This window comes from Homarus americanus, unplaced genomic scaffold, assembly GCF_018991925.1.
Source record: "Homarus americanus isolate GMGI-L3 unplaced genomic scaffold, GMGI_Hamer_2.0 scaffold54347, whole genome shotgun sequence".
In the NCBI taxonomy this organism is placed as follows: Eukaryota; Metazoa; Arthropoda; class Malacostraca; order Decapoda; family Nephropidae; genus Homarus; species Homarus americanus.
Window position 1 is genome coordinate 848,693 of NW_024715291.1, and position 12,897 is coordinate 861,589.

Below are 12,897 nucleotides of genomic sequence, written 5' to 3' on the forward strand. Positions count from 1 at the left end.
AATCCCGCACCATCTTCTCAGTTACACTGTATTCTCTTGAAGCAGCACAATTGTTGTGTGACTGGGCATATGCTATCACTTTCAGCTTAAAACAAGCTTCATATCTCCTGCGTTTAACAATTGGAGCCATGGTGAGGTTTTGTGGTAGCTGGATACAGTATTAATATACCGTAGTGTTCACACGGAGAGAGTGCTATTGCTTATGGAGTGATAACTCAACAACTGGACAAGGCAAATGAGAGAAGGGGTCACCTTACACATGACCTGACGTGGTCACCTTACACATATATGGTAATCATTAAGAATCAAACTCCGAATCAGATGACCTGCCTTCTTCTTCATCATTGTCATGCTAAATTTACCACTGTCGGTAGTTAAAAGAATTAAAAGTCATTTATTGAATATTCTATGTAAAAAAATAAATGTTAAATTAATTATTTATAGGAGAAACGTATTATGATCAATAAATATATGGTATTACTGGCCACTTCAGACACAAAGACGGGATAAAAATAGCCCATCTCCCCCTCTTACAGCTGCCAATGGGAAGCGTGTTGGTAATTAAATTTGATGTTTATTTTCAGTTTGTCTAATTTATCATGTATCAAATTAATATTACTAGAAATTGTGTAGGTAGTAGGCAGCTACCAAACAGGGAGGTACTACTGCCTGGGAAGATATTGGAAGCATAATGTGTTGTCTAATAGTAGACCCTGCTGCCATATGGCATCACGAAAATTGTGACCAAGTCCCAGGTTGCTGACCTGACTTTCTGCCTCATTTACACAATTGCAGGGTCTCAATTGTTTCTCTTACTTTGACAACACAACATACATACAGTATATTATTTCTCAGTTTTGATCTTTTTTTTTAATTTTTGTAACTATAAAGTTAGTTACTTAAAATAAGGCCAATTCACTTCAAGTAATGGCATCAAATATTACCAGCTGGTGTAGTGTAAACACTAGTGACGTCACTTGAGCGTCTGTAATTAACCGTCGATAGTTTCAAGAATTAATGCACTCAGAGGGTCATTTACTGAATATTCTTTGTAAAAAAATAAAATTTAAATCAATTATTTATAGGAGATAAATATTATTATGAGTAAATATACCGATACCGGTATGCATTACTGACCACCTCCACGGCTAAAAATAGCCCAATCTCGTGGTCACTTTCCCTTTCTTGTCTCCTCACTGGCAAATGGGGGGGGGCGTGGGGAGGGGTGTGTGATGATAGCTGTGTTTATTACAGGGGTATAAATCTCTTTTACGGTATGTTAGACAGGTTTATAATACATTTTTATTATTTTAATATACCGGTAATCTTAATTTGAATCCAGCTTGCCAAACGTAAGTTTCAGTATAAAATAATTAGTGGTAAGACCTTGTGAGTGGCTTACGATGTTTTCATCACCACTCTTGACACACTAAACCACAATATTTAAGAGGTAAGAATTTTAAACTTGGTGGTTTAGACGACCCCCTAACTTTGGGCAGATTTTTTTAATGTTCAAATTTCGTCTTATAGGCCGTGATATACGGTAATAATATCGTAAGGTATTAAAATATCCTATACAGGACAGAATAGCAAGGGGCTATACTGTACAGTATAGGATATTCTAATTTCTTTAGATATTATTTATTTTGCAGAATACTTATCTGTTAGAAATATGTTGACAATGATAACTTTATTCGAATATTTAAGATTTATTTTTTTACATCCATAGCATGAGAATCTTGAGGGTTTTCGACAGTACCTACATGGAGTTGTTGGGTTCTTTGTGATAGAGGATCATGTGCTCAACACAGGCAATGGTTTAGTCACTAGGCCATACCTGGATGAGGTCTGGGACATGGCTTCTGGGAAGGTGGGTACTAGTGACAAGGTAACACATGTAATAATATTAACTACATTGCTTTTAATGATACAAAATTGTCATTTATGTTTAACTTTTTTCTTTGGGGAGAAAAATGAAAAGATTTTGCGTGATAACTTACAGATAATTATTAATACAATTTCCTGTATGTTTGCATTAAGCAACTAATATTTTCTTGTATATGAACCGTTTTAGATATACATGGTATGTAGAACTAAAAGGTTTATTTATTTCTGAGTATTAGAGTATGTGCAGTACAGGGGGTCCCCGTCTTACGAACACATGCCGATATGAAGGTGGTTAAACTTGAAATTTATTGTATGTATTTTATTTACCTGATGACATATTTTTTACTTTAATTTTCTTCTTAAATTAAGTGATTTTAGATGTATATAAGGACTTAGGCTATGATATAGTGGGATTTTAATTCATTGTTCTGTAAGTAAGGTATGCACATAACATGTGTTCCGACTTACATACAAATTCGACTTAAGAACTTACTCAGGAATGGAACCCGTTCGTAACCCGGGGACCCCCTGTACAATAAATAAAATGAACATTGCCTAAAGTTCATCTTTGTAAAATGTATATACTATATTTTATAAATTACTTTGCTTCATTGCAGGTTGTAAACAACATTCGTAACCATTCTTCATACTGCACTGACACTCTGCTCATGCTGAACATTAAGAATCTTATTATGCTATTTGCCCATACTTTACAGGTAAGCATTATGACATCATGTTCCTTTAAACATTTGTAGGTACAGTAGAACCTCGATAAATCGGACTAATTGGGGCAGACCCCAATCTGAAAAAAAACAAATACTATATCGGGGGGGGGGGGTAACACTGCTTATCTGAACTGTTTAACGAAAATCAGTTTTTGTTATGTTATTACTGCACTTTAACAACGAAGGTCTTCAAGTGTATAACAAGGTAATTAAAAGAATATTATATCAACAATAAAAAAAATATGAAATGACTCTTTGGGTTGAAAATCAGACATGTAAGTCTGGCTGTCAACTGTTTTACTGAGATGATTGTTATTTACTGTAAAGTGTTTTATGTAAGCAAACACATGGTGCCCTTGTTGCACTTCATGTACACTAGTGAAGCTTTGTATAAAATTTAAAGAAAACTGGATGATGTTTAGGGGTCCCTCAAAACGTTTAGTTATTTTAATCTTATAAAAATTCTAGCTCACCTCAGGGACGATTACTGTACAAGGAACTCATTGTCCTGACATACACCTTCTTGGGGGAAATTCGAGAAGGAGGTGTGAAGATCAGATGGATGGCAAAGGCCATTTATGCTCTTAAGATCTTCCTCTTCAGAGAGCAGATCACCCTCACTGTTCACAAAATGCGGGGCCCCTGAATATAGAGATAAGGAACTGAAATTTTGCCTGAAGACATGTTTGGGGTAAAGGTATTAGGGCAACATGTGTCTAAATTAAAATTAAAATTCCAACTTTAAATTTTTGGATCACGCTACTGTACAGTACTATAAAGATAAAAAATAATAACAAAGAAGTGTCCTAAGGTCAAACACATAAAGGGAATATACATCTCTTTGTACACAAGTCCGGTCTCCAATCTTTCATTCTTATCAAAGATGACAGAGTGTGCTATGCCTGTAGGAAGCACCATTCAACTGAAACTGCCTTATATAAAATTCATTACGATTTGGTAATAAATACTTGCACAGGAAAATCCTCCCTCCTGGTTTTGCTGGATCTCTCTGCAGCATTTGACGCAGTGGATCATCATCTGTAGCAGCAGGATCTTTGGTCGTTTGGTGTCCATGATGATGCACTGCTCGAGTCTTATTTGTTAAAGTGATCTCAATGTTTGATGGGTGATGGAGCCATTTCAGTCCCACAGGGATCAGTTTTGGGACCACTTCTGTTTATAGTCTATACTGGTGGTCTTAATCTCTGCTGGATGCTCATGGTGTTGCCTACCATTTCTGTGCTGTTGATACACAGCTTTATGTGAAAATTATAAATGTCGAGGATATTGAGGAGATAATGAAATTCTTGATGTCTGATATTAAAATTTAGATGACTAGGAGAAAACTTTAGCTGAATGACGACGAAGATGAGATTATCGGCATCAGATGAAATAAAAGGGGTGACAGCACAGATGATTTTGGCTCTTTAAACTGTTTGTAATCTTGGAGTGCACTTTGACTTAAAATTGAATTGATAGAGCATATAAATTCAGTGGTTAAGATTTGTTGCAACTTTATATTCGGAATCAATAGGCTGTGAAGTAGTGCTTGGCAGTGTCTTGTGACACTAGTATATTCTATAATTTTGTCTTGGGCTGACTATTGTAACTCTTTATGGGGGTGCCTACCTAATTATCTACTGAAGAAAGTTCAGGCATTGTTACTGGGCTTATTTTTGCTCTCCCACCAAGGACTCCCATTACTCCATTCTTGATTACATTGCACTGGCTTCCAATTAAATCTAGGATAGAGTTCAAACTCTGCCTAATGACTTTTAAGTCACTTATGTTTGGTGAGCTTAAGTATTTGTCCAACCTACTAAATCCTTTGACCACAAGTTCTGAAATGATTGTGCCTTGAGGAACCTTAGAGCAATATGAGAATGTTCTTTTGCTGGTTGATCCTTTTTCTATACAGCTCCCAGATTGTACAATCAGTCGTCTGCATCCATGAAGCAGCTGACTTCTGTGTAGGCCTTTAAGAAACAACTTAAGACTTATTTTGTGTGTTTAGTTTATGATCTTGAACAGGATACAGGTACTCCTCTACTTACGAACGAGTTACCTTCCTGAGGCTTGTTGTAAGTCTAACTTTACTCTTGTAGATACCAAACATATTAAAAAAAATTAAAAGATTATGGATATTTAGTACAGCTATGCCCTTTAATACAGCCTTAAAACCTGGCTCACTCTTCTCCTCTTAGGTAATGTTTGTTCTATCTGGAATTTTCTTCAAAATAATCCAGTCTCATCCACATTAAACACCAGTTCTGGCAGGTAACCCCCCTCAGTGATGATGTTTGTATCTGTGAAAGTTTGTAAGTTGAACGTTCTTAAGTAGAGGAGCACCTGTACAGTGATGGAGAATTACAGGGCTTAAAAAGTGTTAAAATTTAACATGTATGTAATTATGAACTCACTTTTTGTGATTTTTTTGTAGTACAGTATTTTTCTTTTTTATTCATGTCCTTGACTTTTTAGTGTTTCGAGTGCTAATAAAATAATAATAATAATATTATTATTATTGTTATTATTATTATTATTATTATTATTATTATTATTATTATTATTACTGTATCGTACAAATTCTTTCAAAATTATTTTATTTATTTATGCATATTTTCTATTTCATCATGCAAAGTTTATGTGAGTGTGTGGAGCAAAACTTGATATAGTCTCCTGGAACTGGAAAACCTTCAAAATCAGTTAGGTCTTGCTTTCAAGGCTCCCAGATTTGAGATTTAATACCTGTACTGTACTTCATACCAGAACAGTACATAGGAAATTTTATAAGAAAGAGTTATATTTTCTCTTTAGTACTCCTTTGTATCTGAAAAATCAACATACCTGTGATACTAATTTGATAGTCCTCTGAAAACATTACTATTCTTTATGTGTACTGTAGATAGAGGGATGGAGATAGTATATACAGTAGGTTGTGGGATATCTTAATATCATTTTGGTTGTCCTGGCAGAACTATGGGTACACGGTGAACCCTCTCCATGAACTACTGCTGGAGGTGAAAGACCACTATAATGAGGTGTTGATGCAGAAGTGGGTACAGGTAAGTTTGCATCATGTTGCACTTTTAATGAAATCCACATATTTTTAGGTTAAGGTGTTGGTAATAACCCTCTTGATATACAGTAGACCATTGATATATCGTGATTCTATACTTTACTTTTGTTGTTTTATGGTTTCCCAATTTACTCCCCATTTTTTTTTTTTTTTTGTGGTCAGTCTTCTATTTTGAAGTGTATGCTCCCAAAATTTAATTACAGTAAATGGATCACTGTACTCATTACTTGATGACAAGTGTTACAGTGTACAGTACAGGATATTTTGTATTGTAACCAAATTATTCCCGGAACTTTTCCACCTAATGGGGAGATCACTGTTTTGTATTTTCTTTATAGTTCTACTCTCTTTATACTTACACCTCTTGAGTTCCCTCAAGAGTCTATTTCCCTTTACCCAGCACCTGCTTCATTTTCTCTGTACACCCATGTAATTCAAATAGCTGAAATTTTTAAGATATTATTGATTGTATTTATATAAGAACTGTACCTTTCAGGTGTTTAGAGACATATTTGAAAAAGATAATTACCATCCTATTCAAGTTGATGCCTTGGAAGAGTACAACAATATCATTGAGGTCTTCCCGTACCATGAGCCTGCACTGGAGCAGGCACCCTTCCCTAAGCGCTTCCCTTTTAGTCTAATGGTTCCAAAGGTTTACAGGGAGGTCAAGAGTTATATTGAAGCCTGCCTAGAGTTTTCAGAAGATTTGAATTTAAGGTGAGGGATTTGTTGAGTTACTGAAACATTAAAATAAATATTTGTATTGCAGTACTACTAAGTGACTCCTTGACACAGTATGTATTACCTATTCTTAAATATGAATATTATATAAAATGCAAAATGTGTAATATTTTATAATTATGTATTACAAAATAAGGTTGAATTGCTGCAAATAATTATCATGTGGCCCTTTCCATCTGTTCATCTATACATTCTTCCTTCCATGTGGAGGATTTGCAAACATTAATAATCCAAGCAAATAACAATGTCTTATAACTAAACTTATTACTGTACAGTATGTTGATATATCACAATAAGATCTCAGATGAATTCCACAGTTAGAATTTCCTCATTCATTCTCCAGGGTAATGGCACTTTGGACTCTATAGTGGCACATTATTGGACTTGCTCAAATCTTTTGACAATATGGTTCACCATATTTTTCATACTATTCAGTCAAACAGAGAAGGAGGATATGGTTCGAAAATCAACCAACCTGCTGCTGACCCGAACTCTGAGCGGCTGCTTGGCTACCCAGATCAAAAGGCCTGGCTTGCGTTTGCTACAGTTGATACAGATCACCATTAACACCTTACATCTTGAACATGCTAATGTCTTACTAGAACACCATGTTGCAAAATTAACAGGGTAAGTTCTTATGTTATCTCTTTGTAATGCATTTTACATAGTTTTGGGAAGGAAATTGTTTGTGTTCCTATTCACTTTATGATTATCTGATGCTGGTGGTGAGTGAAGTGACAGTTGGATATCACTTGGCTTTTTTGAGGAAGGGGCACACCATGGCAGAACACCTATGGTATTTCAGCAACAATTAATGAAATATTCATTCATCTTGTACCCACCAGGAGTATAGAAGACAGCAGTAAACCTGGCCTGGGGAGACTACAGGGGAAGGCCATGTTCAAGGACATACGGGGAGAAGCCGAGGAGCAGATTTACACCGCCCTCAGGCACAAGATAGACGAGTTCTTGGACTTGGCATCTTATGACTGGATGTTAGCTGAACCTCAAGGCACTTCATCTTCCTATGTCACTGATCTCATAGCCTTCCTTAATTCAACTTTCACTGCCTTCACTAATTTACCCGTAAGTCACTGCCTTCACTAATTTTCCCGTAAGTCACTACCTTCACAAATTTACCCGTAAGTCATTACCTTTACTAATTTACCCGTAAGTCACTACCTTCACTAATTTACCCATAAGTCACTACCTTCACTAATTTACCCGGAAGTCATTATCTTCACTAATTTACCCGGAAGTCATTGCATTCACTAATTTACCCGGACGTCACTGCCTTCCCTAATTTACCTGTAAGTCACTGCCATCACTAATGAACCGATAAGTTTTAATATATTATTGTGTATGATGATTTATTATACAGGACATTATATCATATATTAGGGATGAAAATGAGCTGATGGATATTACTGTACAGTACAGAGTTGGGTGAGGCAACAGTGTTAAGCTTGACTGAATGAATGAAGGACAAAGAATAAAGGAAGAGTTTTGTTTGTTTGGTTCTGGTCACTGCCATTATAGCAGGAAAAATTATGAAAGTAAGAAAAATTAATACTGTACTGAAAAATTATCAGTTAGTAATGCGATATGGAAGGGCAAGGTTAAGATAATGTGAATGCGGTAGGAGGAAGGGATAATAAAATACATTTGAAGAAAAGCAGTGTAGATAAATGTTGGAGATGGAGAAGAATTTTGTTGGTGTGCTGGATATAAGCATATTATAATAATGACACTAAAGAGACATAATTATAAGAAGAAATATACATAATGTATAAAAGTTTACAGGAGGAAGACGACTGAGTTTACCCAAAGGGAGGGATGGTATTGTTGGTTGCAGGTCGGAGGAACCCTGATCATACTGGGCCCCAACCTAATGTTACATAACCTAACCATTAGGATTGGAGCCCATAGAACTGGCCCAGTTGAAAAATTACCCTGTGTTGTGTATGAGGCTGAAACATGAACCAGATTCAGGTTTCTTTCCAGACATCTAAGTGCACCTTCCAGTTCATATTTAAATATGCCAATGCCGTATAAGTACAATAAATCCTGTCTAGTATTATACAGTTGGTGCCATAACTTAGATGTGAATAGAAATGTATCTAATATATACTTAAGCTACAATTTGAAATTGGAACAGTTTATTTAGCCACCAAAATACAGATACAAAGTGAACAATAACAACATATAAACATGGTTGAGCAAAGTGAATGCCAGGGCACTTATATTGACACCTGATGAATACTGCACATTTATCTCTAGGATATTTCATAAACTGTAGCATTTAGTATCATCTGGATTACAACATTTTACATGGTGTTAGTAAATATATATCAGAGGGTTACAACTTTAGTCACACACATCTTAACTTTATTGATGTGCACTAATCTGGTAGTCAGTGAAAGCAATATAATGGGATATGTTCAAGTGAAACAATAAAATGATCTCAGTCAGGATCATGTCATGTTGATAAAATAGGTAATCATTGGCAGTGGTAATTCTTATCAACATACTGTATCAGTTATAGTTATTTTTATGGCAGTAAAAAGGCAAAAAAGAGTAACTGTTAGTTTTTTTTTATGTTTAGACAGTAGTTGTCACATAAAGAGAGGATTAACGGGAGGAGTGTAGTTTTCCCTCGAGTGAACAGGGGTATATTAACCCACACCTTCACACATCTGGTATGTATGGAACTGGAAATACAATGTACTGTACTGTATAGTTATTTTAAATCACGTGATCAACTGATTTATAAACCAAGAGAGAACACCAGTAATTATTGATATCTTCAAAATTTACCATCTACAACTGCTCATTTGTGTGGTCAGTTTTTCCAAGTAGATCATTGTCCAATCAACTTTCTTCTGGGCAGCAATCAGGGGTTGTGTCTTCATAGTGCTAGAGGCCCCATAATATATGACAGTGAATCAAGTGTTGGTAAATAAGATCTTAATAGGTTTCTTTCATTGCTGCAAGAGGGAGTGAGTGACAAGTATGGTACAGGATGCTGTACTGTTTATTGATTTTACTGTTAATGAATTGAATATGGTTGCTCCAGTTTAGGTGATCTTCAGCAATAACCCCAAAGAATTTAGGGGTACTACACTTTTTAATGCAATCAACCAGCTAAATTAATATTGGCAAAAGCTAGATTGCTCAGCAGCAGTTTATCCCTTGTGACAGCTAGCATGCATTTGTATGAGTTGCCAACTTATGTTGGGTTGTAACTTTTCAGAGTTGTGGTCTCGATCCTTGAAAAAAAGAACCCTAAGAGATAGTCATGGTGAATGTAAATATGATTAATAACTCCTTGCACTCTTAAGCAGGGTTTTGAGTTACTATATCCCTTTTACAGGTACGAGTGGCACAGACCGCTTGCATGTCGGCTTGTCAACATGTGGCAAAGTCACTGATGGCAATGCTGTTAAGTGAAGATGTCAAACAGATGTCACTGGCTGCATTAGAGCAAGTCAACCTTGATGTAATACAGTGCGAACGTATGTTTATAGATGGTTTTGGCTGAAATTACCTGAAATTCTAACCTCTTTTTGTATTGACTGTTCCTTAATTTTGGATGTGAAAGTAGTTTGCATGATTCTAAGACAGATTTACAAATACAGTAGTACATAAAACTGATGTCTGGGCTAATTCAGGTTGGTCCAGTAACAAAGACATCATAATCTTAGGAGTTATTTTAACTCAATCTTATTTAATTTTTAAACTTCTCTCTAGTCATTTTATTACATACTGTAGTTTTGATTTTCATTGTCCAGAATTTGCAGCCTTTGAACCAGTAGAAGGTTTTGAGGAGGGTGCTCTATTGATGTGCTTCTCCGACCTAAGGCAGCTTTTGGACCTGTTTATGACGGAAGACTGGTCTACATATTTTCATGATTACGGATCAGAGAACTCCAAATACCTCCGAGTAAACCCCCATAATGCCATCATCATTGTAGAAAAGTAAGTGAAATTAGAAAAGTCCTTTTGTTGTGATACTATGCTGGTTATTTCATCACATGCATTAAAGCGAGTCTTACTGTGTTCCTTATTTTGCATTGAAAATATGCAAGTTTTCCATAATTATTTCATTCCTCTCTGATGTTCCTTCTGAATAGATAAGTTGGTTTGTGACCTCCAGATTTATGATGAGCAATAAGAGGAGAAGTACACCAGGTAGTGAGCCAATATTTTAACCTCCTTTATTAACATTCTTTGTATATCTGTACTTCCATATGCTGTAGGGAATATGATTACCCGGTAGGTAAGTGTAATATATGTTTTGATATCCCTACATAAATGTTTGCAGATGCTGTCCACTTAAAATGCAGTTTCTACTTGCTAACTTTCCTTAGACTCATTGGGATTATTTGGCTTGTGGTGTACAGTAGAAGTGTATTATTGTAGGCTCTTATTGTAGATTGTTTGATGTGTTGCTTGATAATATAATTTAGATATAGAGCCACTTTTGCCAGTAGAGGTTTAGCATTTCCATTGGCCCTCATTATTTGGCATCTACCATTTATATATTGATTAACTATTCTTTTTGCATATAAAGAAAGAATTAATCTAATCAGTATTAATTTAAGCATTTCTTTCAAGGCTGAGAGAAGGTGAAAAGCGTGGGATGTTCTCCATACTGAAAAGAAGTGACAAGAAAAAACTACTGGAAACTGTTCTCAAACAGCTTCGGCAGCTGACTCAACAGCAACATGCGTCATAAATCAACTGATTCTTTCTAGATCAACATGTCTCAAATATCCTACTTATTTTTATTCTGCTAATGTAACAGTTCCCTAAGTTAACTGTTTGTTTGCTAAAGCACTTTGGAAATTAAATTTTATTGCTTCATGTTTTGTTTTGTTTTGTTTTTATATTGAGAGCCAGGTAGGGTTGGCCAAGTGTTGTATGCTTCATTATACAGTATGCAGAGCTGGTTACTGTTATGTTAAGCCCCAGGCTAAGGTAACCCTTCTGATTAGAACAATTACACTGACTCCTGGAGATTGTGCAAGACATCATAAAAAGCCATTACCTTAGCTTTAAGATGAGAAGTGTTTGGATATAGGTAAGTATTTGATATATTTGTTGGTTTTGTACACCGGTTGAAGATGGATGTATTGTGGTAAGGCATTGTCATCTGGATGTCTGTAAAGTTTTTCTCATCTGGAGCAGATGGGTTTTTTAAATTCACATGAATATACAGTACAATATATCATTTGACATTACTGGATGAAGACAGAACACCATATTGAAGTCTGTGTATCAAGGTCGAGGTCACAGCTAAAGATCATAAGTAAGTACGGCAATAGGTGTACAATGTACTGTGGTTCTTTGTTTGTAAATATTGTTCTTATATTATTGCTGTTGATATAAATTTAATAAATTATATAAGTGGAAGGTAGGTGTTACAGATGTATATACCAGAGTTTGCTGGATGATCACCTTCACCAATGAACTGCACTGAATCATATTTTTATTTTATCATGTCATGATAGATTCACTTTAAAATTAACTAGTTACTATTTATCACTTCTAATTGTATATAAACTCAAGAACAATGAATGTTTGTTTGCAGAGGGAGAGTCTTTGTTACTGTGTAAAAGGAGCTTCACAGGAGGGAGGAGGAGATACCTTGATTTGCAATTTCCTGAATATTGTCTTGAGGACTTAGTTTAGTGAGGATCAAGGTCTAAAATCAGACATTTCAGATAATTCACCATTCTTTCTTCGTGTTTCAGGAATATGGAGAATTTTGTGACTTTTCACTGAATACATATTTTAATTAGTTCCATACTAGCAGTTATCACTGAATGGGTTTGCTGAATTGGTGGGATGATAATTAAGACTTGGCAAAGAAATTAAAAATCAAAGTGAATAAAATCTGACTAAAATCCTTCTTGAACCAAGCCTTCAATAGCATGTCAGGTGAGTTTGATGTGAGACTCGGTTGTTATATTTGTGAACAATGTGTGGTTTATGTTATCATGTGTCCAGTTCATCTCATACTTACCAGTGCATATCAAGGGAACACCTTTTATTAGATATTTGATATTAAAACTTCAGTTTAAAATATATTGAATCAGTATCAGAAAGATATGTAAATGATTGAATGTTTTATTCTACTAAGATAACATGTTCTGTACAGAAGTTGCATTAACATGATCACTGTGAATAATAGATCCAGTTTGTACAGATTAAACAATTGAAAAATATAATAAAATATTGTATTATTATCCAAAATTTACAATAATTTGGTTACTAATGAGTAGAAAGTATGTCATATAGTCTTGGGGATGGATGAAATGCAGGTACAGTATGTGGTTATGTGTGCTGTAGGTGTATGGTTCTGGATTGTGTGCTGCAAGTGTTTTGGTTCTATATTTTGTGGTGTAGGTGTTTGGTTCTAGGTTGTGGTATAGGTGTTTGCTTCTGGGTTGTTTAAAT

General features: G+C 35.3%; 1 protein-coding gene across 5 annotated transcripts in view; it reads left to right on the forward strand.

Moving 5' to 3' along the window:
- The window catches only part of LOC121857480 (exocyst complex component 6B-like), a 46,046-nt gene extending 33,373 nt beyond the window's left edge, over nucleotides 1–12,673 (forward strand). For all 5 annotated transcript variants that reach the window (XM_042353550.1, XM_042353559.1, XM_042353583.1 and 2 more), the window contains exons 7-15: nucleotides 1,730–1,870; nucleotides 2,505–2,603; nucleotides 5,588–5,677; nucleotides 6,188–6,411; nucleotides 6,871–7,062; nucleotides 7,281–7,521; nucleotides 9,809–9,950; nucleotides 10,227–10,413; nucleotides 11,053–12,673. In XM_042353550.1, the coding sequence (XP_042209484.1) occupies nucleotides 1,730–1,870; nucleotides 2,505–2,603; nucleotides 5,588–5,677; nucleotides 6,188–6,411; nucleotides 6,871–7,062; nucleotides 7,281–7,521; nucleotides 9,809–9,950; nucleotides 10,227–10,413; nucleotides 11,053–11,173 (1,437 nt within the window). In that variant the 3' untranslated portion in view covers nucleotides 11,174–12,673. The remainder of the gene's footprint in view (nucleotides 1–1,729; nucleotides 1,871–2,504; nucleotides 2,604–5,587; nucleotides 5,678–6,187; nucleotides 6,412–6,870; nucleotides 7,063–7,280; nucleotides 7,522–9,808; nucleotides 9,951–10,226; nucleotides 10,414–11,052) is intronic.
- Nucleotides 12,674–12,897: the final 224 nt, after the last annotated feature.